A 26,916-nucleotide genomic window follows, 5' to 3' on the forward strand; every position below is an offset into this window, starting at 1 on the left:
GATTGGTTGTCGCCTCTCTGTTGTCTTGACTGACAGTTTAATGCTGTGTCGTGATTGGTCAGTGTGACTGTTTATCCCTCGGGGTAAAGAGCTTTAGCGTGTTGAGATTTAATTTAACTCACCCGTTTTAATTTGCCAGAACCACTACAAGAGGTAACACACAAGCTCACTTACACAACTAATACGTTGTCTTCTGCATTGTCTTTACTGAATGCAGAATCTATTTGCAGGTTTTATAGAGCGAGGTTTATATTTACTGTAACTTGTAACGTTACGTGTGAATGATTTGTGTGCCAGTATAACATTGGTGTCAATGCAAAAACATACCATACATAATTTTAGTGCATGTTGTTGTTTGCAACTATTATCAGTAAATATTCAAATGCTAAAATACACCATACTTATGTTTTATTGTCGCACGAGACGCATTTTCAGTGACGTGCAGCCGTAGTATCTCAGTTGCCATGCCAACGTCGTTGTGGTTTAATTTGATTAAATTAATTTGTTTAATTTGAAAACTTGCTTTTAGTAAGTCTGAATAAGATGGTTTTGTATAAACAAGTCAATTTAGAGATGCCCTATTGAGATGTAATAGTTTTCAATCTCCATCTAAATGTGTGTGTGTTTCTTTGTGAAGTATTAATTAAATAAAATGTCGTCATACACAGCCAGGAACCAAACTTGAGCATAAATGAATGACTGGTAAAATATTAAATTTACTGAAAATCATTTGTGAGGCATAGGATTCTCCATGTATGCTATTTTTACTTTGGTTGTATTGGAATTTTAACGTTTATAGGTTGTAGTAACATTGTAGTCCCAGCAGGTGGCGTCAAAAAATAGTCAAACTGGATCAGAGAGCCTGAAGTGAACTAAGAACATGATGTTGAGATGTTGCTTTAGGCCAGCCATGAAAGACTAATGTTTTAAATGAATGGTCTCCAAATGCACCTCTCCTGGTATGGAGAGAGAATTGTGTCTTTATTACATGCGAGAAAATAAATGATCTGAGAGAGAAAAAAAAGTTTGAGAGAAAAAGTTATCACACTGATAGCAAAAAAGCATTTCATGAGAGAGAAAAAAATATTTGAGAGAAAAAGTTTTCATACCAATAGCAAAAAATAATAATATTTGACACTAAAAAAAGTTTTGAGAGAAAGTATTTTCTCATAGAACATAAAAAAATATAAATTTGAATTTTTTAAAGCCACACCGCAGACTTTGTGACCTAAAGAGTTGACGCATACGAGTTATTTTAAATGATTCCTCAGGCCAATATACAGCGTTTGACACTATTAATGCTCCGAGCGGGGCTGCCCTCTTGAAATACCGCCTATGTAAGTTTGGAGAAGACGGACCGTCGTTGGCCAGGTCATGTGACCTGGAGAACGTATCGCTTTACGGCCATCACGTGACCATAGGCTCTGATATACTCATGGAGCAGACTTTTGCGACAGTGCTGCGGCGCTTGTGGCCTCTAGGGGCGCTAGACGTGAAAGTTACAGGTCTAGCGCCCCTAGCGCCCGCAAAAGTTCCGCGGTGTGGCTTTAAAATTATTTCTGAGAAAAAAAATCTCTCAAAATACTTTGAAAAAAAACTCTCAAATATATATTTTTGCTATCAGTGTGAAAACATTTTCTCTAAAAAAAAAAAGTGTTTCTCTCAAAACGCTTTTCTTTGCTCTCGATGCAATTTCTTGCTCTCGTGTCAGGATTCTGCTTTCACTGTGAAAATTGTGTCATGGGCGGGGCCACGTTCCTATTGGCCAGTCGGGTGAGCATCGTCTTGTCTTGGGAGTCGAACTGAATCATTACACCATTGTTCGGTTCACCGGCATAGATGCCGCCTCTGCCGTAGTTGAGCACGGACACTCCAATGTTAAATATTGTGTGAAAATATTTTTTTTTCTCTCATGAAATGCTTTTTTGCTATCAGTGTGATAACTTTTTCTCTCAAACTTTTTTTTTTCTCTCAGATCATTTATTTTCTCGCATGTAATAAAGACACAATTCTCTCTCCATACTCCTGTTCCTCACATTTACTTGAACAGCCGAAATATGAATTCTTTGTTTCTCAATCTTCTGATCCAGCTAAGGAGGCCGAGGCACTGGGAAGGATGCTGAGGGCCCGTCGCTCCACCAGCCCCGTCAAAGGGGCATCTACCCATCGCAGTCCCACCAGACACTCACCTGTTAAAGTACTAATAATCCATCACTGCAGTAATATTAGTGATTAGTTTCTTTTAATGCTAAAAGAAACTCTCTTTCTCTCTCCTTTAAAGGGTGGCACATATGATTCGGAGCTAATGAGGGTGTTGCGGGAAAGGGATGAACTGCAAAACATGTTGGAGAAAAACGAGCGGCATCTCTCAGAGATCCAGGCCAATATAAAAGTGCTCACAGCCGAACGGGACAAGACCAGAATGCACTACCAGCAGGTACACAACTCCAAACTTCCCAGAATTCTTGAATCAGGTTGATGTGCTCAAAATGGGCATGACACACACACACACACACACACACATAGTATAAAACAACAAAAACTACATAGATGATTCTTAGTGGCTGATGTTTAACTTATTTAAACTATGTAACTATGTTTCTAACTTTAACTTATGTCACTGAGGTATAGACAGTAAATGATTTTAAATAATGCTATTTTTTCAGTATATTTATTATATATTTATTAGCATATAGTCATTATTAGTATTATAATATTTTAATCATTTGTTTTGGCTTCACTACAATGACAATATACAGCGTCAATGTATATATATATATATATATATATATATATATATATATATACACACACACACACACACACACACACACACACATATAACGTATAATAGTAGTATTACTTGACAGATAATATTTTGATAATTTGTTTTGGCTTGACTACAGTGACAATATACAGTAAAAAAAAAAAAAAAAAAAGATATATATATATATATTTTTTTTTTATAAATTCAATTTTATATCGATTTAGCACATTTTTTTTAGCACATGCATCAATTTGTTTACAGTGTACATACATACATACATATATATATATATATATATATATATATATATATATATATATATATATATATATATATATATATGCCAGATAATATTATGATAATTTGTTTTGGCTTTACTACAATAACAATATACTGTACAAACAATTATTTCATTTTATATTATTTATAATATTAAATTATTAAAACAATATTCATTTAATATTTTAGAGCAATATTTTAGCACATGCATCAAATTTAGTTTGATTCAATTATTATAAAAAATTATATAATATATAATATAAATACACATTATATGTATAGTTGTAATATTGGGGATATTATTTGCCAGGTATACAGTATATTTTAACAATATGTTTTGACTTCACTACAATGACAATCTACAATAAAAAAATAATAATTTTGGAAACAACATATTTTCACTCATAATGTTCTTTCTAACACAGAAAGAAAGCACTCCCCAATTATATATCTAGTATCTCATGATCCCACTAAACAATGTGCCCTAACTCCCCCTGCAGGCTCAAGAGGAGATAGCAGCTCTACGGCGGGAGGTGATGAAGTCAAAAGCAGCGCGAGGGCCCAAGAGCAGCGTGACCCCTCAGAGCATCCTGAAGCGAGTGGAGGCCGAACGGGACGAGGCCACAACGGACCTCAACCGCATGACCACGGAGAGAGACAGCCTGAGAGAGAGACTCAAGGTATGATCTCCAGCCTGCATCACATTCATGTACATCCGCCTTATGAAGATGTTATTTAGGAGTGCTAAAGGAAAATCACTTACGCACTAGAGTACAGTAATAAATTGAGTCATCTCACTGGGGATAATACCAGGAGAGAGGTGTGCTTTTTTTAGCCTGCTGAGTGTATGTGTGTTCCCTTTGAACTGCACGTGTCCTCAGATCTCTCAAGAGACAGCCATCAGCGAGAGAGCTCACCTGGAGCAGAGGGTGGAGGACCTGCAGGCTGCTGTACTCACAGTAAGAGCTCTGTGTTAATTCAACATAATGTACTTACTATAGTTCAGAGGAAAGCAAAATCACCTATCAGATCTCAATTGTTTCTTTTAGACAGCAATACGATTAAATGGAGTCCTATTTAAGCCTAGTGAGATCTGTTTTTGAACTGAACTCAGATTTGAACTCAACATTTGCATCAAATTTGATCAAAACCGAACTATATGTCTGAACTGCTATCCACATTGTTTATTCTTTCTGTTATGAAATAAGATTCCATTTGTTAATATTAGATAACTACATTAATTGGCACAAACTAACAATGACAAATACTTCTAATCTTAGTTAATGTTAAGTTTTACATTTGTTAATTCGTACTTAAAATCAAAAGTTGTATCTGTTGTTATTGGTAACACTTTACAATAAGGTTTTATTGGGTGACGTTAATAATGCATTAACTAACAATGAACAATACATTTGTTACAATGTTAACGTTACTTAATAATAATACAACTATTAATTGTTAGTTCTTGTTAGCTCAAGTCTATTAAATAATATTAACAGATACAACTTTATTAGTAAATTAACAACAAGTATTAGTAAATTAGTATTAACATTAACTAAGGTTCATACATTCTTTAGAAGTGTTTTCATTGTTAGTTCATGTCAACTAATGCAGTTAGCTAAATGTTAACAAATAATAGACCTGTGTTAATATGAACTAACAATGAAAACACTATTTTTTATTAACTTTTATTAACGTTAACTAAGATAAATTATGTAACAAATGTATTCGCTCTTTAGTTAATGTTAACTAGTGGGACCTAATTGTAAACTTTTACCCTTTCTGTATGTCAACAATCGTCTCTTTCTGTGCTTATTTCTTTATTTCTAAGACATTTCATGAGTAATATTGAGTCAAAATGGATACTTGAATTGAAACTTATGTGCATTATGAAAGCTCTAAGCAATATAATTTCCCTCTGGGCTATACTATAGTATAACATATTGTACTATACACTACAGCACAATGCTATTCTGTTTCACTATACTATACTATACTATACTATACTATACTATACTATACTATACTATGCTTTACTATGCTATGCTATGCTATGCTATAGTATAAAGTGTAGTTATTGTCATAGACAGTTATTGTTAAGGACTGGTGTCATTGTTCTGTGTGTCCCAGCTGGAGCAGGAGCGGGGGGAACAGAGAAGCAGGCAAGCTCAGATGAGGGAGACCATGATGGGTCTGGAGGAGGAAGTTCACACGCTTGGGCGAAAACTCAGTGCCAGTGAGGACGAACTCAGCCACTTCAGAAATGAGTGCAGCAGCCTCAGGTACAATCAAAAACAACTAGCGTAGATGTGTCCATATTTCAGTGCTGAAAGTAGACTGAGAGGTTTTGTTAGCTTAGTGAATATTAATTCTTGTGTGTGTGTGTGTGTGTGTGTACCAGACTGGAAAACACTCAGGTGGAAAGTTCTCTGAGTGAGAATCAGCGGAGACTGACCAGCAGGATTGGAGATCTACAAAACGCTCAGGAGAGAAATCAAATACTGGATGATAAGAACAGTGAGAAAAACAGATAATACATTTAATCTGTGCTTTTATTAAACAGTTGCATTTATTTATTAGTATATAGATAGATTGGTTAGATCTATCTAGATGGTTGGATTAAATTGATCAAAAGTGACAGTAAAAACATTTATAATGTGACAAAATATTTCTGTTTCAAATCAATTATTTTAGTTTTGAACGTTCTATTCATCAAAGAATATGTAAAAAAAAAAAAAAAAGTTTACAAAAAATATTAATCAGCAAAACTTTTTCTTTTTTTTTAACATTGATACAGTTATAAGAAATGTTTCTTGAGCTTCAAATCATCATATTAGAATGATTTCTGAAGGATCATGTGACACTGAAGACTGGAGTAATGATGCTGAAAATTCAGCTTTGATCACTGGAATAAATTACATTTTAAACTATATTCACATAGAAAACAGTAATTTTAAGTTGTAATAATATTTCACAATATTACAGTTTTTACTGTATTTGTAATGAAATAAATGCAGTCTTGGTGAGCAGAAGAGACTCTTTCAAAAACATTAAGAAATCTCACTGACTCTGAATTTATTGAATTAATCAGTTGGATACTTGCAGTAATGTCCGTGTTTAAAGAGTGCATGTGTGTCACTGCGTCATTCTTCCTTTTCCTGTGTGTTTCAGACTCTCTCCTGAGGCAGGTGACCGCTCTGCGAGAGGAAGTGAACACACTGAGAGGTACAATCTCAGAGCTGGACCAGCACAGAGACACACTGCAGGAACAGCTGGAGAAAAAATCGGATCTGCTCAGCACAGCAAATGACCAGCTAGATGACAAGGTACCATCCTACTTACACATACAGTAGTTCAACTCACATATTTTTTGGTTGGTTTTAGGTTGCTTGCTTTCCAGTTAGTTAGTACGTTTGTTGATATCGTTATTTATTTGCAGGAGAAAACCATTAGGAGTTTGAAGCTAAGAACCGAGGATCTTGAGACAGCTCTAATGTAAGTTCTGTTCATTTTCACAGATTAGCAGACAGTCATGTGTATTGATTTTGAGACCATAATGATTAAAATGATGCCAAAGTTCTGTATAACATAAGCTTGCTTACTGTATTATTTTCTTTTAATTTCACAGTGTGTTATGTTCACCATCCAGGTATAAGCTTAATGCTAATATCATAATTAGACTATAGTCTATAGCCATAGCTGTTCTTGACTGTGGCACATGCTTATTATTACGCAGCTCTCTGGAATACTTGATTCTGATTGGTCAGTTTCAACATTGAGTGGTTACTGATGCTAAATATTTGACATGCCATTGTCCATGGCAACATACCAATGCTAATTTAATATCATGCAAAGCTTCACCTCTGTCAGGGTTTATTTTGCGATAATGACCAGTGGCTGTACATTATCCCTTACATAGTCACCTGGGTATCATTTCCTAGAATGTTTTTGTGTAGTTTCTCCTTTATATACAGTACATTCAAATGTTTGGGGTTGGTAAGATTAACTTTTTTTAAAAAATAAGTCTCTTATACTCACCAAGGCTTTGTTTATTTGATGAAAAACACAGTAAAACAGTAATATTGTGAAATATTATTACAATAAAAAACTGTTTTCCATTTTAATATATTTTAAAATGTAATGTGATTCAAAGCTGAATTTTAAGCATCATTACTCCAGCAGTGTCACATGATCATATCTCCTTTCTTTTTATTATCAATGTTGAAAACCATTGTGCTGCTTAATATTTAAAATAGAAATATGTTATAAAATTATAAATGTCTTTAATGCAATTTAATGCATCCTTGCTAATTAATTCCTTTCAAAAGAGAAAAAATAAATAAAAAATCTTACTGACCCAAACTTTTGAACCGTAGAGTTGTTTCCTCTGTGGATATTTGGGTATATGAGTGTATGCATATGTGATATAATATGTGAATATTAGTATAGGAAAAGATGTATGATTATGATGATATGTGACCCTGGATCACAAAACCAGTCACACGGGTATACAGTATTTGTGGCAAATTGGCAATAGCCAACAATACATTGCATGGGTCAATATTATAGATTTTTCTTTTATGCCAAAAATCATAAGGATATTAAGTAAAGATCATGTTCCATGAAGATATTTTGTACATTTCCTACCGTTAATATATCAAACATTTATTTTTGTGAGTGAATGCAGCACAATCACGAACATTAATGGACAACTTTAAAGGAGATTTTCTCAATGTTTTGCAATTTTTTTGCACCCTCAGATTCCAGATTTTCAAATAGTTGTATCTCGGCCAAATATTGTTCTATCCTAACAAACCATAAATCAATGGAAAGCTTATGCATCAGAAAGCATCAGATGATGTAAAAATCTCAATTTCAGAAAATTGACCCATGTGACTGGTTTTGTGGTCCAGGGTCACATATATGAATGACTATGGAAAAATGAGGATAATGATGTGACTTCCTGTCCGCAGATCGCTGAAGGAGACCATAGCTGGCAGAGAAAGAGAGCTGGATGTTCTGAGGAGGAAGTTGTCAGACTCTGAAAAAGAAATGGGTGCAGTGATAAAAGTCAAACATTCCACGTTGCAAGAGAACGATCAGCTGAAGGATGACCTTGACAAAGCACATCTGGAAAATCAGGTACCAAACTTTTACTCAAGGGCATTCCAATAAATGAGGTAACAAGACGTCCAACTTTCTTTCTTTCTTTCTTTCTTTCAGACTCTACAGCTCAAGCTGGATGAAGCTAATGAGGAATTAGAAGACTTGCAGAGAAAAGTACAAGATCACGTTTCTGACATTTCACGCACTGAAGATCTTTTGTCTGCTAAGGTAAAGTCCCTCAAACTAAAAACCTAAATGGATGACAAGCATGTTCTATGGCTAAAGGTGAATTTGAGTATTGTGTTGTCATTGGCATAGTTATAATCTGTTTTGTTTGTTTTCTGCCCTTAAGGAGCGCGAGTGCAGGGAACTGCAAGAGTCTCGAAGGAAAGCGTCTCTTCAGCTGGAAAGCTGGGAGGCACAGGCCCGGCATGCTGAAACCACTGTCATCGAACTCCGTCTTGAGCTTCACAACTCTAACTTGGAGATACTTCGACTCAAAGAAAGAGCAGATAGCCTGGAGAACAGCTTGCAACAGGTCACTTGGTCATCATGATGTTTGTGGTTAAAAGGATAATTCATTTTTGGGTGAACTATCCCTTTAATATGCAGGAGATTCTCAACTCAACCGACATGCACACTACAAGACTGAAGCTTTTTGAAGTCTCAGAACGTCGCAAACCCACAGCCAGAGGTGTAAAGTCCAGTCCTGCCATATATTTATTCCAGCCATTTCACTAATATCTCCTGGCTTAAAACTTTGCTAATTAGCAAATCCAGGTGATTGAAACAAAATACTGAGGAGGACTTTTACTTTCTGAACCTGGACTTTACACCTCTGCCCACAGCATGTGTCTGTCGCTAATGCTCTTCAGTCCGCTAGTGTGCACGTGGCTTTAGTCACCTCAATCTCTCATAAATTGTGATTTGTTGTTGTGTCCAGGCACTGAGTGCAGAGCGGAGCTGTAATAGTCAGCTGTCTCAGCTGAACCGAAAGATGATTCACATGGAGGAAGATCTGCGTCAGGCCCAGACTGAGCGCACACAGATGCAGACTGACCTGGAAAAAACACGAGAGCTCTGCGTCAAACTGGATGCAGGCAAAGAGAATGTGAGTGCTCAGATTGGTTTATATCAGTCTGCCAGTAAAACAATACTACCTACTTGATGTCAGGCCAACAACTGTTAAAGTTATGTTTCCCCTTGAGCTTGGTTCGGCATTGCACGATTACAAATCAATTTACAAAATCGCCTTTGGGAAACAGAACTGGGACAAACTGAAATTGAAGTGAGATGTAAATCATGTAAATGTTCTCATCCACACAGGTGCAGCGTGAGCTGGAGTCAAGCCGCTCTGAGGCGGAGCTGTTACAGAAGCAGCTGACCGGTGAACGCCTGTCGGTTCAGACTTTGGAGAGCCTGCTGGTGTCCTCGCGTGAAATGGGGTTACAGAGGCAGCTCACCTTTCAGGAAAGACAGACAGACATACAAATTCTCAAGGACAAACTCAGCATGGCTGACAGCAAAGTGTGAGTGCACATACGACATCTCATGGAGCACAGCAGCTGTTTCTTGTCTTTCTCTCTGTCTTCATGTCCACTTTTTTGCTGTCTCTAGGAGTTCTCAGAGTAGGGAAATGGCTCAGCTGAGGACACGATCCACTCAGCTGGAGGCAGATCTCGAGATGACGAAGAGACACCTGTCTACTGAGCGCTTTGAAAGGTGAGACGCACACCTAAAGAGGACCTATCGTATCCCTTTTACAAAGTCTTGATCATGCTTGAATGTTAAAAAAACAGATTATCTTTCACTGTGTGCGCTCAGTCTGGGCCTGACGCAGATCTTCCTCCATGCGAATCATCTTTCGGTTCAGCTGAGACAGCTATTTGACATTGTTGCAGCACCTCTCTTCTCAGTCTGTCAGTAACGCTCTGTTTAGTTCCTGTCTCTATGAAGCTCCTCCTTCTGAAAAGCACTTTGTGCTCTGATTGGGCGGCTGGATCAGTGTGTTGTGATTGGTCAACCATTTCCAGCATGTTTGTGAAATGTCACGCTCCTTACCATAGCTACGAGTTTCAGCACACTATGCTACTCAACCAGGCCTCGCCACCTTTTTTGCATATGCCTTTGGCGGGAATTATTTAAATGAGGAATACAGTGAAAACTACAATGGAGGCGTTTCAGGGAGTTCAGAAACAGTGCGCACTGATATAGGGGAATAACTCCCTTTGAAGCGACTTTGTGCTTTGTAACTTTGCAGACCTTTTTTCATGCTCACACAGCAAACATTACACACTAAAGCATAATAGGACCTCTATAAAGGGATTGTGAAAATTCTGTATTTACTCATCCTCCTCATGTTTTTCCAGTTCCAGTATTGAATATATTTATTTATTTGTGGTTTGAACAATGAAGACTAAGGATTTGAATTTCCACTCTATGTTTGTCTCTCTCTCTCTCTCTCTCTCTCTCTTTCTGTCAGGGAGCGGGCAGTACAGGAGCTGCGCAGGCAGGGTCTCTCAGCTGTTTCTCCCGTCCTCTCCTCCACTATGCGCTCCTCATCCACTTCCCGCCATCGGTCTCTGAGTCCTCAAAGATCATGGTCTCCAGAACGCTCTCAACACGGCACACCTGACCCACTGCTTATGTCCCACTACCCTGACAGGTGCGCTCCAGTGGCAGATTTGTCATTCTAGGTTTAAGTAAATGAACAACTGGTTGTTATATTCAGTTAATTATGATATGTTTACACTTTAACAGGAATCTGACTTTCAGGGACCTTTATGACTGAGAAGATCTGAATCCTCCAATCATCCATGTTTTGGCTGGGATCACTAACTTCATATGCTTATGTCTTGGATTCTCTCTGAAGACAATCAACAGACTCTGATCTTATAAGATTTACTGTGATGTCATGTTTTTAATAAATCAGACTTTTCGTACTATAATTTTTACTGTTTTGCTGAAACTGACATTGACGCACACAGAGTTAATGTTGTAAATAGTTTTGGAGTGGTTTGATGATAATGGATTTTCCATGTTTACGCATATATCTACAAAAAAAAATGTTGATTGATTTTTTATAGATTTTATTTATTTATTCAGTGTTGCCAGACGACCGCTAGAATAATTAAAAAAAAAGCGATCTAAAAAAAGTATTATCTCTAGTTATTTGTTAGGGTAGTGGTAATGCTAGTCGTCGTCTTTATAATCCCTGCAGTTAAAACATAAATAACAAGCAAGAAAGAAAAGCTCATTAGAAGAAGCGCACCTGTACGCCTCAGCGCGTCATGTGTCGTCATCATGTGGGTGTGGCCAATCAAGAGAGCTCACTAGTTTCGTTCAGTCTCGTGAGCTGCGCGAGTGTTTTTGCTGATCTTAGCGCAGGTGCGCGCTTCTGCATCTCCACTCCACAGAGGTAAGACATCCTTTTATGAGGCTGCTGTGGTTAGTTTTCTGTTCATATCCATCCTCTTCGCGGCTAATAGGCATGATAGTTTGGTGGGTTGTTTTTACAAAAAAAATAGAAGCAGTCTGGAAAGAAACCATTTCAAGAAAACATCTTTGCGACGGCGATTTCCAACCATGATGAGATGCTTAACTTGAAAAGAAACAGTCTATCTATCTATCTATCTATCTATCTATCTATCTCGTAGGCATGAAGTAGTACTCATGCACTGTTGTATGTAGCCTATTGTAAAAACATTAGCAACTTTAATTTTGTGCAAATGTTCTCAAAGTAGATGTCTTTCTCTAAGCAAGGTAAAGGATGGGATAAAACCTTTTAGAGGATGTAAAGTCTAAGAAGGCCACCATCAGAGGTTAAAAATAATCTTTGAAATTGGCGATCAGAGATTTCAAAAGCCTACAAATAAAGATGCCCAATTCTGATTCTGAGTGCACACTGTTCCTCAGCTGATTATTTGATTCTGAAAAATTGTACTTTCTGTGCGTCAGACTCATGTTCAAGTGATGCACTTGTTATTAGGGTAGTGTGTTCAGTTAAGCTGGGTACATTAGATAGTAGATCATTATACTGTAAGACACATGGTTAACATGGCTTCAACTTTAGTGATTCCACTTTCTAATCTGTTTATATGTTTCCTACAGCATTGTATCTTATCACTACATATCAGTATCCTACAGCGATATTTATTTATCATTTCAGATGCTTGAATTGCTCCCTGCTGTTTATCAAGGGATCATGTTGTGATTGACCTCCTACACTTGTATTAAAACAGGTGTGTGATGTTTGATAGGAAGTATGTCTAGCTCACGTTAAAGTAATTATAATCCAAAGGTCAGTACGTTTAGGATGAATGCAGCGTTTAGGAGGGGTCAGGTATATCTTCAAAACACAGTTAATGTTCAAGCAGATTAGTCACTCTATCTGTTGAGAAGTTAATGTTTGCAGAACGAGAACTTAACTGTCCTGAAAGGGAAAAAAAGATGAATGCAGAGCTTCAAGGATAAAAGTGAGTGAATAAACCGTACAGGTTTTACAGGTCTAGTATTATATTAGGCTATAAATAATAATAAATAATAAAAAAGTGCTGATATAGAGTCACCACAAAAGCAGTAGTGCCCTACTTGTAATTCTACAGGCTAACCAGGGAACATTCTCAGCACTTTGGCTTATGTTCTTAGCACAGAAACATGGAAACGTTTAAGTTGGACATTTTGATCTATCTAACATTTTGTGAAGTCGTCATGAAACAGAAGTTGTGATAGTCTTTTCTTCCCTATAGTGTGACGTTTATCCGAGTGAAACAGCTTCTCAAACAAGAATAAATGTAGAGTGGGACTTGATTTTGTCCATGGGGAATTGATTGGTTGTTTGTGGTTTGCTATTGGTGGATCTCATGTGAGTGACAGGTTGCTCCGCCCTCGCGCCAGTAAACACATCATCAGAGAAGAGCTGTAAGAGGGAGGGTTAGTTATTTTGATTAAAGATTATGAGGGGCAAATTAATTTTAAATTAATGATGTGCTCAGAGAAATCATTCATAACAAATATTGCAATATTCCATAAAAAAATAAGAATTGTCCAACTTGATTTCATGGTGAATTTAAACATTATTACTTACTGCTTGCTTCAGTTCAGAGAACATTCAAAAGTAATGTTTCCATAATGTTTGTAAAGTGATAAAATGTAACATTTCCTTTACATTTACAAATGTTTAAATAAATAAATAAAAACTGGGTGTTTTGAATGTTCAGAGTACTGCATGTTAGCAGAAAATCCTCAAAACATATTGTTGTTAGCTGGGTATATCCTATTACATTTCTCATAGCCAACCTAAAAAAAAAAAAAAGAGCATAAGAAAAGTTTGTCAAGGGACTTTAATGAATTAACTGAATGTATCGCATGCCGTACAGTGTACAAAGATGGGCTTGACTGCGTAGACTGCATTTCACCTGGGTAACGCAGTCCTTGAATTGGCGCATTCATACCAAAAGAAAAGGAAAGGTCAAATCTGAAAGAAAGAAGAAAAAAAAAACCTAGAGAAAGTGCGCCAGAGTGAGAGCGATGACATTTCTGGTTGAGTCTCAGGGTGTTGGGTTACATTAGGTCAAAACAACCGGTTGCCAACTACATTGTCTCCTCCTTTGGTTCCTCTTAAAGGATTCATTTAGCATCTTTATGAGCAGGCTGAAAGGTGGATTAAAACTTGTTGACATTCATTAATTGTGTAAGCTGTTGATTCAGAGCTTATTTTTGGAAAGGTCTTCTGGGAAACTCCTCCGGTGTCACCTGCACTGTTTGAACGTAAGCTAACCTCTGGGAGACAAACAAGATGGAAAGGAAATTATATCACACAAAGCTATGTAAGCAATAATGTGCGAGAGGCTGAATAAGTCACGGCTGAAGGGCGTTGTTAGACACAATGCGACGCAAAGCCTCATGGATCTGAGGATAAAGTTCATCTCTGTGTAAAAGAAAGCCTGTAATACTCCAAATAGTCAGAGGCCTTTATCTTTGCAAGCACACATGTAAATATGTGAACATGAACATTATGAACACGGGCCTGAACACTAAATGATGGTCATTTTTGACCAATATAAGCTTGAAAAATAAACAAAACCTGCCCTAATTGAAAGAAAATAAGCTGACAAAAATCATTTGGTGATAATATAGCTTAACAAGAGATTTATAAGCAATTTTTTGTTGGATGGTCATTTTTGACTGGGAACACCACAAGTGTAACAAGGTGGGGAAAAAAAAATATCCAAAACATTTTGGGAAGTATTTATACTTTGCGTGTAAAAAGTCAGTAGCCTACATTTTAGTCCAATGCGATAACATTAACTTCCCACTTCTGAAGTCGTAATTACGAGATTCTCGCGTTCAAGTGCTTTGTTGTCGGAAAGAATAGGAATCATGGAGGACACAGGGTTTATTTGTGTCTATTTCTTAAGGCGGGCGTACACGGTGCGAGTTCGGACACTCGGGAGATCGTGAGATATTACACACGTTACGAGTCAGTTAAACTGATAATCGCGTCAAAGCAGCTGGTACACGGCACGACTGCCGTGCACGAATTTTATCCCGAGCCGGCGGCAATCACGTGAGCTTTCGCGCTAAACACAGAGACCGGAGCTTTCAATGTTGTAAGCAACTATAGCTTCAGATAGAAAAATGACAGAAATGTGTGCGCAAATGATTTGTTGAAAAGCAGAGAACAGTCATTCCTTTCAACATAAATTTAGAGATCACACGCTGCGAGCCGCGACCATGCGAGCATCACCGATGTCCACGCGACCATCTGCGAGCTCGTAAAACAGCAAAAATCGCACCATGTACGCCCGCCTTTAGGGAAATCTTATTAAAGCCAAAATGTACTGAACATATTTAGTCAACACATGACATGTTTTGAATAAAATGTAGCGCTCCATTTGTTGGCAACCATTTAAACATTGCTTACGCTAGATCTAGATAGGTTGCTGACGATTCCAGTGTTTAAGTCAAATAAATGCTAATCTCCGATGCGTATAATACATATAATTTACATCCAATGGTTATGTACATAAATAGGCTATACCTGACTCACTAAGGAGTTGATATGTTGTTGGAAAAACGAATGAAACTAAACTAAACTTTCCTCCAATATATTTAAAGTGTATAGCCCACCCAACTCTGAAACTCGGGTATAGCAAAATGATCTTTCCCAGTCATAAATAGGACTCGAGAGGCCAATTTCCAACTCGTATTTACGATAATTGTGTCGAGTGCACTTTGTGGGACTTTACTCAAGCATCTCAGCCTTATGCTTAGTTTTAAATCAGTTGTAGTGCACAAAACTAGTTGGCCACAGAGATATGCAAATACAGAAAAACACACCTGGCGTACATAAACCAGCAGTTTTCAATGTCAACACAGAGCTAAATGTGAGGGGTCAAAGAGCGAAATTCAATTTTTAATCAAATTTACCGTGGCCAAGTCAGTGGTTTATTTGCATGCATGGATCTGTAGCTGGAGTTTTCAAATCAGTGTAAAAGTGAGTTGAAACATCACAGTCTCGAGATGTAAAAGATGTACAGAATCTAGAATATATTCACTGTAAAAAGGTATATACATAATAGGGGATACCAACATTATAGCATAATAAACATACAATATACATATTTTAAAGTACTTAAGCAAATATTTAAATGAAAATGGTGATGCAAATGTCCTTTAATTTTTCATTCTGTAAAACAAATGAACAGTTTATCATGTGGTGTTTACCAGTGGTTAAAGATTCAGGGTTTTGTCTCCAGGAGACATTTGTTGCTGGGGAAAACCTATTCGTATTATAAACCACTATGAATGCTTTATGGTATTCAGATCAGAAAATAAACTGGAATTGTATTTTTTTCCGGCAATTATTAAGCAAATGATCACTTTAATATTTCAGGGGAAAAGCCACCTGCCTATACTGTAATTATTAACTCCTACAGAGGGAAAAAAAATGCTTTAGTAAGGGTTTTGAGGGACTTTTACTGAAGATCATTGAGGGACTTTCCTTGAGATCACTGCAATGCAAGAGTTGAGCAGGTCAAGAAGGTGTAAGCAAATATAGGGAAGGAGAAGAAAATAATTTAGCAGTACAGTACATTGAAAGAACTGAATGACGATGGATATATCTACAAATAACCAATGAGAAGATCCCAGGCAGTTTTAAAACACATCTAATTTATTGCCCTCACATCCTGTTAGTACCTCTTTGTTCCCTCACTCTCACTCTCACTCACTCTCACTCTCACACACACTCCCTCACTCTCTCTCTCTATTTGCAGATGTCAGTGATCTAAAACTAAGGACTAAAGACCACAGCAGAAAAAGCCACAGAAGAAAACTAAGGAAGCTCTCAGACGAGGGAGAACATTCTGCCTCAACGCAAAGCTGCTGGTAAGTTTAGAATAATTTACTATATAATGTTTTTGTTCGTTTTCATTTTTACAACCAATTCAGGTAGGTGCTTTACTATAAGAAAAATTACATGATCAATAACTTATGACAACATGTTTTTTCCATTACTTTAACTCTTAATAATGTAACCAATTCCATTAAGTTATACAAAAAACTACTTTCCAACTAAAGATTGAATAAAAAAAGAAGAGTTGAAATGACTTGCAGTAAGTGATTTCTGAGAAACGCTGTTGACATTAATACCTAATCAACACCTAAACAAATATTTTGTGAATATTTTCTAGTCGCCTGCGTTTGCATAGCATGCTCATTAATTTGGGGGTGGGGTAATGAAGGGACGGGTGTGTTTCTTTTGGGTGTCGATTTCAAATATCAAATTCTGAACTGAACTTAAGTTTTTAAGTTGAATTAGGGGAATCTTTTTTAGTGTTCCTCAATAAGTCATTTATTTGATCAAAAACAGTAAAAATAGTAACATTGTGAAATATTATTACAATATAAAATAAGTTGTTTTAAATATATATATTTTAAAATATAATTTATTCCTGTGATGGCAAAGCTGAATTTTCAGCATTATTACTCAGCAGCCAATACAGCCATATTTTGGCTCTTAATATGCAAAACACATTGATATTTATGAATACGACCTGCAGGAAGAAAGCCGACCCTTGATGTTCTAGCCTTCCACTATTATTACATAACATTGATTTTTGATCTTTTGGTTAAACAATAGTCTATTATCTGCCATTGTGTTGATCCTAAACCTGACTACCATATTGCATAAAGTGAATGTACAGCACTTTTGTCCTCCTCCGCACGCTCAGAAGCACATGGCATAAAGATTTTATATCAGACAGCAAGGACAACAGGGTTTATTGGTATTTCTTTCATTAGATTGTTTGGTTAAGTCCTGAGGACAGTAGTAGCAGGTGTGTGTGCATATGCTAACACAGACATTTACATAAATTGATTGTTTTTTTATAGAACCATTTCATGCTACGTTTCAGACACACACCCCAGAGAGCACAACAGGATAAAGTTACAGCCATGATAACAAACTGATGATTGTTTTCATTAGCATGGTTATCATCACTATTATTATTCATCATACTTAGGATTCGGGACCTATTTCAACAAAGCACTAATGCCAAGTATTAAAATTTGGCATAATTATGCACATGCTTGTTGAGGAGAGATGTGCTATTACTTTTAAGAGATACAATTTAAAATCTCCACCTGATGGATAATAAAAAAAGACAGAGTGCACTGCCAAAAGGGCTGCCGCTTTTGCATAGTTTGTGCTTGTCGTTTAATAATGAAACTTAGGCAGCTCCAGTAGTCAGATGAAAAGATTTATCTGGAACTCTGTTATGGAAACTATGTAGAAACCTTAAATAAACAATTTAATAATCAATTAAAAAGGAGCTTATACCTGCATGATATTACGTTGTACCCACATTGGACCAGCGGTTTGGAAAATGGATGGAAGCACCATCTTCTGGCTAGAGGCGGGAATTCATTCGGTGTGACCCTCACAGTCCGTTATGGGTATCCTCTCTAGCCGTTTAGCATACATTGGTTGTACACTTGTTATTGTGGAGCATTATGGGATAGCATGAGTGCACTCGATAACATCCACTTTGGTTTCGGACACCACTACAAATGGCTGTCCCCTCAAATAGTGCTCAAATAGGGTATTAGGCCTGGGAGAAAAAAAACGATTTGCCTAGCTATCACAATTTTGTTTTTAACGATTCTAAAATCGATTTTTTTATTCCAGAATCGATAATAATTCATATTCAACTGCTTTATTTTTGTCCTTGCTTGTAGATGAGGTTGACAGAAGTTAGCCACTTCGTTCCAACAGAGGATGAAATGTGTTCTTATCTATGAGTGTTAAAGTGACGTAATATCCCAAGTGGACGTGTGGAAGAGACGTGAGACTGAAAGCACTGAAAAGCCCTGGCGCTACTCATATACTGAGAGAGAGATAAGAGTAGAGCTGCACGATTCATCTTTAAAAGACTGTGATCTCGATTCAAACACCCACGCGATCGTTCAATTCGTCTGTCTATTAAACTTTGACAAAATCATATCGAGACATTCAAAGCTGTGTTGGCACTGCCGCTGACCCGGAGAGAGTTGTCATGAAACAGCTTCACAGTCTTTTCAACCTCATAGTATCATATTTCTGTGATGCAATAGTTAAAATTATCATAGAAGTACTTGGATAAAAGTTCAAATATGAACACTGATGTCTACGATAGCAATCAAAATCAGCTTTTGATAGAAATTTGGTGCTTAAAATAACGCATTTATCGATTACATTGTTTCACCACTAAGTGGCGACAAGTGACTGTTAAAAAATGTATTTGTTATTGAATCATTTATTCAAGAGAATGTAGTATTGTATGATGCTTCTGAAATAAAAGTCAGAAAGATGTGATGATTTGTTTTTGTAAATATGACTCATCCTATACATCATGTACAATTTGTATAAGTATATGATTTAGCTTTTCCCGACGGTCTAGTGTTAAAACAATTGCAATATATTGCAATATGGAATCGCAATACGTGTAGAATCGCAATTCTTAAAAAAATATATATATCGCAATACATAATCGTATCGGCACCCAAGTATCGTGATAGTATCGAATCGGGAGATAGGTGTATCGTCCCAGCCCTATAGGGTATTAGTGCAACGGCACAACAATGCACTAAAGAACTACTTTGCTGGCACATACTATCAACACCTGATAAGTTTATTGATCTAATCTGTGAATGAAACACTGTAAGTGTAATAAACAGTAAATGTTAATGCTCTGACACTCCAAAGAATAAATCTGAGGGCATGTGTGTGAGAAAGTGTGTGGTTAATGAATTGTGAGAGCTTGGACAAGGGCTTGGTTTCCCAGGTTGCAGATAGACACAATCTAGTGTTTACTAAAAATTGCGCCACCCATGTGCATCGCTAAGCAACTGGTGTCCTGGCCAAAGTGAACTACTATTCTCTCCCCTCAGAAGTCACTGTATTACAAGTGGCCAGTGATTGTATCACAACACAAAGCCAATAGAAAGACACAGGAGATGTTTGAACAAACTGTGGTTCGACAGTCAGACACGCAAAAGAGGATGAAAGCAGATGTTGGGCGTCATCCAGTTTGCCAATATAAAAGCAAAGAGACCAGCACATGACTCTCTGTCTTTACATGTACGTCAAACTTGTGAGCAATAATCTGGGTTATATGATGTAGTAGTGGACAATTACATTCCATTTACCTTATCTTTTAAAAGTAGTAGATTCAGCTATTGACTATTCAGCTATTGTATGAATAACTTTTAAACTTTCCTTATTAGGACATTGAGGATTCTAACAAATGCTTAGACCAGGGCTCATCACCTTTGAACACAGGAAATGATGTACTAAAGTGCAAACAGAGTGCATCAGTTAACCGTGATCAGCTGATCTTTACTGCTATAAACAAGACATGCAGCAGACACTCTTCCACAGTTTCTATTTAAAGTCTTGTTCGTAATTCCATTACTCCAGTCTGCACACACTGAGATTTATACGCTTTTCTTTTTTTCTTTTTTTTGAGTCATTATATGATTTTCTCTTCTATTGTGGATCAACAGATTAAAAACATGGAATCCGGCCCTGGAGAAATGGACAAAAATGGAGAGGAACTCACAGGTTTGTGTTCGAATTCCTGATTTGAATGCATTCACACATTTTCTTTTTAAGGATTTATTAATGAGAAATACATGCATTAGTGATTTTACTACGTTTTAGGGCTATTTTTTGACACAACATTAAGAAAGAGTGTCTAAAACTCCCTTAACCATAGTTAAATCACTGTAACCCAGTAGCCTTATGATAGAAGACACCAATATTGAACACATAATTAATAGTAATAAAAATAAAATCAGACAGAACCAAATCTGACCTTACTTTACAAACAGATCTTCTCATGACGTCATTAATCTCTATTTCTGGAGATCCATGCAAATCAATCTTTCTTACTCCTGGTCTCTTCAACAGGAAGGAAGAAGTCCCGTTTTAAGCAGCTGAAGACGCGTCTCTTTGGGAAACTGAAGAAAAAGGAAAACGAAGGGCTGATTAAGCAAAGCCAGTCCGCTAGTGACATCACTGCTCCAGAGGGCATAAGGGAAGGCTACGACTCTGAAGACGAGTTTTCGTAAGTTGCTTATATGTCAATAAATTAAAGTGGCCTTATTATGCTTATTCTTTCATGTTGTGTATAATATAGCTCTTTGTGATGTAAAAGGTCTGCAAAGTTCACAATAAATGTTAATGTGTAAGTTATTACCTATATCGAGTCATCAGTAATTCCAGTCTTATTTCCTACACGAACTTACGTAGGTTTAAAAAAAAATGCCAGTGCATAATGCCAGCCTATGGTCTGTATTGGCTGCCCTCAAACATCGTCTACTTTGACCCTCAAACACTAGTTGTAGCTGAGTTTGGATAAGTTTGGTTCATGTTATTCACTTTCTGTGCTGCCAAAGCAAATCCACTTTGCATGCACTTCCAAAGAATGAGGACTCAGACTGGGATTTATACTGTAGAACTGACGCCATCGTTACTGATCAAGTGCTGAGGAAGATCAGGAGCTAAAATTCAGATATGGTAATGGGCGTTTCACAACAGACTTGGCCAATCAGAGCAGAAAAGACCAATCACAACAGACTGGGCCATCTGACCAATCAGAGCAGAGTAGACCAATCATAACAGACTGGGCCACCTGACCAATCAGAGCAGAGTAGACCAATCACAACAGGCTGGGCCACCTGACCAATCAGAGCAGAGTAGACCAATCATAACAGACTGGGCCACCTGACCAATCAGATTATTATACAGATATTGTACTGATGTTTTAGCACAGATATTCTACTGAAACTAAAATAAAAAAATGAACCTATTGAATCTGATCCGCAGGTACCCGCAGTGTCTGAGCTCCAGGGCGCTGTCTCACGATAGCATCTTCTTTACCGATCAGACCCAGTCCACAGAACCGACACACGTTCTTTCACAAGAGAACGTTCATGGCAAAATTAAGGCCTTACAAGTAAGGGAATGTTCTTTGTGGAGAACAAACAACTTGCAAATGTTTTTGTTAGAAAAAGACAGCAGATCATTTGAACTACTCTTATTATGCTACAGCAGTGTGCTTTGTTCAACTTTAATTTGAGTAAGGCCAGGGATCATTAAATAGCAAGCGGTTTATATTTTGTTCCGGCAGTTGAAACTACAGCAACAGAACTTACATCTCGGTCCTCCTCCAATGTTGATTCCTGGCAAACGCACAGAGGACTCAGGAACCACTTCAGAGGATGATGGTTTACCGTGCAGTCCACCGGAGACGTCCTTCCACGAGCGAGTGAAGCATAGAGCCGTTTACAAGGTAACAGAACAATAGAGATGGAAAGTTTAGGTACACTTAAAACATAACAGAGATATTTGCTACTACTTTAACTTTGACCTTAATAATGGAATCCAAATGCCATTTTTCTTACAGTATCCCGAATCTCAGAAACATCTGAGCTCTCTGAGTTTAGCAGGAACGGGAAGTGAAGAAGAAGAACAGGTAATATTCATGAATAATATAGTGCTGGGAAAAAATTAATCGCGATTAATCGCATCCAAAATAAAAGTTTGTGTTTGCATAATATATGTGTGTGTACTGTGTATAATTATTTTGTATATATAAATACACACATATGCATGTATATATTTAAGATTTTTATTTATTTATATATAAATTATTTATATTTATATATAATATAAATTATGTATAAATGTATATACAGTATATACATTCAAATATTTCTTAAATAAATACATGCATATGTGTGTATTTATATATACAAAATAATTATACACAGTACACACACATATATTATGCAAACACAAACTTTTATTTTGGATGCAATTAATTTTTTCCCAGCACTAGAATAATAATAATAATACTACGTAATATTGACACACCGCATTATTCAAAACAATCTTTGCGAATAAACATTTACAAAGAAAAATTTGGCATATATACATTATTTGATGGTAAATATTGTCTCACTCATCCTTTCCAGCCATCATCAAGGCCTCTATCCCCAGTCTCCAAACCGTCCCCTCAGCCAATCATCTCCCCCACCTCCACCTCGACCACACCCACTTCAGGAGTTGACTTCAGTAGCCCTGCATGTTACATGGCCAGTTTGGATAACTCGGCTGCCCGTCATCGCATGTCAGTCAAACCGAGGAAACAAAGAGCCAGCACAAGGGGAAACAGAGTGCAAACGGTAAGACAGTGAGGGTGATACAATGTATATGCCTCATCTTCACATCAAGCTGTATGTATAAATAGATTTAAAGAGCATAAAGTAGTTTAAATAGAATTAATTTGACAACGTTACACCGGATGTGTCAAAAAACTAGATCCCTCTCATTGTAATCAATGGCATTGTGGACACTGGAAGTGCTTATTTTATTAATTTAGAATTATTTTATTTACAAAATATGTGTTCATTGTATTCTTTATGTAACTAAACTAAAGTTATAAAATTATTTTGCCATTTTAAGATAACTAATTTAAAGTCCCATTTAAAGTAGGATTTTATTTTGAAAGGATGTTAACTAAAACGCCTAAAGGTTTTCATTAATTGAAATAAAATAGAAATAGTAGATGAAAATCACTGATAACATCTGCAAAAAGTTATGAATATTTAATCATTACAAATTCTAAACTATTGGTAAAAAAAAAAAAAAAAATGAAGGCATTTCGATCTCTCTTCTCTCTTTTCCAGGAATCTCTTTCTCCCAGGTATCGTTCAGAAAGCATCAGTGATCTGGACAACGTTCTGTCTGAGGAGGATGATAATGATGGCACCATGACGTTCACAGAGACAGAGCAACGCCGTTTGTCTTCCTCTCCGTCTTTGGACCTAAAAGAGAAGCCCATCTCTCCAGAACCTGCAGAGACATCTCCTGCAAAGTCAGTGCAGAACCAGGAGGAGAACCCCAACAAAACTGAAATTAATTTCCCATCTCTGGGTGTTGAAATCCTAAAGTCGGAAGCGTCTCCTGAATCTGAGGGCAAAGTCACCACAAATCCTCTTTATTTGCAGCCCATGTCCTTTGATTTGACCTCGAGCTCCTCAGGTCCACCGTCACCATCAGGACTTCCAGAATCTACACAACCATCAAGAGCAATAGAGTCATTAAGAGCCCATTCACCTATCCAGAGACATGATCCGAATGATATCCAGATTCAGACGAGTGAGAATCTTGTGTGTGGAACAAATACAAAGGAAAGCCCCCAGGAGGAAGCATCATTTAGACAAGTTCCTGTACCTCTGCCTCGCATCAAAATTACAAAAATGGAAATGAGCCCTCCGTCTCCAAAAGGAGCCATGGAGGCCTCAACAAAACCTTTCAGTGCATCTGCAAAGCATCACTCCAAAACAACAAGTGAGACTGTGACAAAGCAGAATGAGGGGCATTTGAAAGGTACTCCAGGAATCAAGATTCAATCCAACAAACCCAACCTAGAGCCGCAGAAAGATGAAGCAAGACAAACGAAACCAACAGAGTCTCAGAATCTCCTCCATCAAACACAAGACACAAAGAGTTTTCGTAGAGAAGTAACGCCTCCTATTATGTCCAAACCAACAACAGGAACCAATCTTAAGACTGATATTGCTACAGAACACTTGGAAACAGAGAAACTAGAGGAACCTGAAGACAGAAAACAGAAGAATACTTTTGGGGTGCAGCTGCGCACAACCTCTCTGTCGCTGAAATATCGCTCTGAGGTTTCCAAAATTAAAGATGAAACCAAACGGTACAGTTTAGAGTCTAATACAGTGCTATCTGACTCAGAAGAGCATGCTGGGAAAGCAGAAACCTTCAGAAATACGTGTGATGGCAATTCAAAGAGTAAACAGTGTGTTCCCAAAAAACAAGATTCACAGAGCCTGGAGTTTCAGCTTGCTGCCCAAGACAGTGAGTGTAAATGTCTTTCTTCTTTCTGTTGAAATATATAATATATGGTATCGGTTTGTTGAATTGGTTCAATCAATATTTTTTTTTTCAAGAAAATGGTCATAAAATTAAACTAAATATAAAAGGAACTGGATATTTGAAATAGGGTTATTATAGTTAAAGTGCCCCTATTATGCTTTTTCGAATATTACCTTTCATGTAGTGTGTAGTACAGTTGTCTGTACAAATGTCTGTAAAGTTTTAAAGATCAAAGTGCACTCAAAGTGCACTCAAAAAAATAACTGATTCTGAACTGCTGAAACGAGTCATCAGCAATTCCAGTCTCACCCCTGTTACATACCTACATAATAATGTAACAAATTTGCATAATGCCCGCTTATAGTCTTCACTGGCTGTCCACGAAAAATGTCTGAGGCTCAACAGACCAATCAGAGCAGAGTAGACCAATCATAACAGACTGAACCATCTGACCAATCAGAGCAGAGTACACCAATCATAACCATAGACAGTATATAAACTGGACACAGCGACCCCATTGGATTCAACGGAGAAAAGTGAAGTCAATTAGAAGCACTCACTTCCTGATGGTCGAGCGCACTGCGCAGACTCAAACTGAGCTTGACGACGTAGATGTGACATGAGCAACCCGTCTGTCTTCTAGTAGCTGTGCCAAGAGAAATCTGAATCATTCCCTTCCGAATCTTGCAGAGACGGAGAGCGTGAGTAGGAGCTGTCCATGAGCTAGGAGCAGGAGCAACTTTTGCTAAGTATTCTGATTAATTATTTTGTCATTTTGCCTCCACGTCCCCCCGATTGCCCGCAAGCTTCTCCTCCTGTCTATACGGTAATCTCTCTACTGTGCGACAGAGAGTCGCGTGGTTATGACGCAATCGTTAGCCTATTTTTACAAAAAATGCTTCTACGGGGCCATAACGGAAGCTACAAGGTAATGGAGCCTTTTATACATTTTCGTGTTTATTTAGAAATAAATAATGGACAAATGTAGTCTTTAAACGCCTCAGATGTAAAGTTATTCGCTGTCAAAGTGGCGCCAAAATGAATGGGAGTCAATGGGATGCTAACAGCAGGTGGGGGTCCGCTAGCCAATGGCGGCGCCCGGGGAAACTTCAAAATAATATAAAACCCTGCCCCCCTGATCATAACAGACTGAACCATCTGACCAATCAGAGCAGAGTACACCAATCATAACAGACTGGGCCATCTGACCAATCAGAGCAGAGTAGCTCTTAGAAAGGAGGGGTTTATAGAGACTGAATCTTAGAACAAACTGTTTTCAAACTCTTTGAGAAATGAGGTGATGTGAAATGTATATTATGAGAAATGATTATGTTAAATTATGTTTTCTGTCTTGGATGCATGTAAAACGATTGTAGGAAACCTCCAAAACAAAATTAGGAACCTTTAAAATAGCATAATAGGGGCACAACAATTAGAAAAAAATGTTACTTGAAAAAATAAATGTTAACTGAAATAAAAAATATAATTTTTTTTACTAAAATCTAAATGAAAACATAAAATATAAGAATAAAAATTAATTGAAATTATTATTTTATATATATATTATTTTTTTATTTTTGCATGTTTGAGAATAAAAGTTACTCAGACTTTTCACTATTGGATATTCTGGGCAACAATGGCCAACTTACACAGGAAGAATCTGATTGACATGTTCAACAGCCAATCACTGTTTGTTTTATTGAAATGTGCCATTGGCAGTGGGTTTATCTGAGATTGTTAATACCAAAATAATAGACTGCCGTGGAATAACAAAATAACTGCACAGCAGTGTTAATCAGAATTTATCATCAAAAAGTACAAATTATTATTGTTTCATTTCATTACACAGAAAACAAAGTTAAATGTACAATTCAATTCTTTCTAAAATTGAGTTGTTGTTTTTTACAGCTAGAAAACCATCTATCCAGAATACATCAGGAGCAACTAAAGAATCTGTGTCTGAGCCAGGCTGGAAGAGTCTAGCCAGAGAGAAGACCAGAGCTTACCAGCCATTCTTGAGCAGACTGGCCACAAATCACTCATCAGTCCACCCTTCACCTCCACCAGCACCTCCTGCACAGCCTCCCAAACCATCCGTACAGCCTAAAACACAACCACTAACCACCGCCGCGCTTCATCCTCTGAAAACACAGCACACACTGAACACACCAATTCAGACGGCCTCACAGAGACCTACTACTAAACCAGCACCTAGTGGAACAAAAGACAAGCAGGTAACATGGCTGGAGAGCACAGAACACATCTCTCTCTCTCTCTATATATATATATACACACACACACACACACACAC

At 37.3% G+C, this 26,916-nt stretch overlaps 2 protein-coding genes across 6 annotated transcripts in view; both read left to right on the top strand.

Annotated features, from left to right (window-relative positions):
• Positions 1 to 90: 90 nt before the first annotated feature.
• On the top strand, positions 91 to 11,098 carry tsga10 (testis specific, 10). Of its 3 annotated transcripts, none has more exons than XM_084101697.1 (18): positions 91 to 153; positions 2,091 to 2,197; positions 2,282 to 2,437; positions 3,547 to 3,726; positions 3,928 to 4,005; positions 5,177 to 5,328; positions 5,448 to 5,563; positions 6,218 to 6,372; positions 6,486 to 6,541; positions 6,675 to 6,695; positions 8,020 to 8,188; positions 8,270 to 8,380; positions 8,505 to 8,690; positions 9,096 to 9,263; positions 9,479 to 9,681; positions 9,770 to 9,874; positions 10,635 to 10,817; positions 10,913 to 11,098. In XM_084101697.1, exons 2-18 carry the CDS (start codon positions 2,117 to 2,119, stop codon positions 10,941 to 10,943), a joined length of 2,151 nt encoding a protein of 716 aa, XP_083957823.1. In that variant the 5' UTR covers positions 91 to 153; positions 2,091 to 2,116; the 3' UTR covers positions 10,944 to 11,098. The 3 variants fall into 3 exon arrangements, with proteins under 3 accessions (XP_083957823.1, XP_083957824.1, XP_083957825.1); XM_084101698.1 differs by having other exon boundaries at positions 10,928 to 11,095; XM_084101699.1 differs by lacking the exon at positions 6,675 to 6,695 and having other exon boundaries at positions 141 to 153; positions 10,913 to 11,096.
• A 398-nt stretch (positions 11,099 to 11,496) lies between these two features.
• The window catches only part of cracdlb (cracd like b), an 18,262-nt gene continuing 2,842 nt past the window's right edge, over positions 11,497 to 26,916 (top strand). Inside the window, exons 1-10 of one of the 3 annotated variants that reach the window (XM_084106790.1) lie at positions 11,497 to 11,570; positions 16,432 to 16,543; positions 20,201 to 20,258; positions 20,607 to 20,763; positions 21,525 to 21,654; positions 21,829 to 21,990; positions 22,105 to 22,173; positions 22,676 to 22,885; positions 23,390 to 24,587; positions 26,514 to 26,839. In XM_084106790.1, the coding sequence (XP_083962916.1) occupies positions 20,210 to 20,258; positions 20,607 to 20,763; positions 21,525 to 21,654; positions 21,829 to 21,990; positions 22,105 to 22,173; positions 22,676 to 22,885; positions 23,390 to 24,587; positions 26,514 to 26,839 (2,301 nt within the window). In that variant the 5' untranslated portion in view covers positions 11,497 to 11,570; positions 16,432 to 16,543; positions 20,201 to 20,209. Of the gene's footprint in view, positions 11,571 to 16,406; positions 16,544 to 20,164; positions 20,259 to 20,606; positions 20,764 to 21,524; positions 21,655 to 21,828; positions 21,991 to 22,104; positions 22,174 to 22,675; positions 22,886 to 23,389; positions 24,588 to 26,513; positions 26,840 to 26,916 lie in introns of those variants that run through there. The other 2 variants (XM_084106791.1, XM_084106789.1) reach the window with 2 other exon arrangements.

The sequence above is a fragment of the Abramis brama genome, assembly GCF_963993115.1.
Source record: "Abramis brama genome assembly, chromosome: 2".
NCBI classification, from domain to species: domain Eukaryota; kingdom Metazoa; phylum Chordata; class Actinopteri; order Cypriniformes; family Leuciscidae; genus Abramis; species Abramis brama.

What these genes read in the sequence shown, in the direction of transcription:
- tsga10 (XM_084101697.1), top strand. Translation starts at nt 2,117, where the DNA reads ATGCTGAGGGCCCGTCGCTCCACCAGCCCCGTCAAAGGGGCATCTACC. An exon ending in TGCAGGCTGCTGTACTCACA is followed by an intron (nt 4,006 to 5,176) that starts GTAAGAGCTCTG and finishes TGTGTGTCCCAG; the next exon opens with CTGGAGCAGGAGCGGGGGGA. An exon ending in TGGAGAACAGCTTGCAACAG is followed by an intron (nt 8,691 to 9,095) that starts GTCACTTGGTCA and finishes TGTTGTGTCCAG; the next exon opens with GCACTGAGTGCAGAGCGGAG.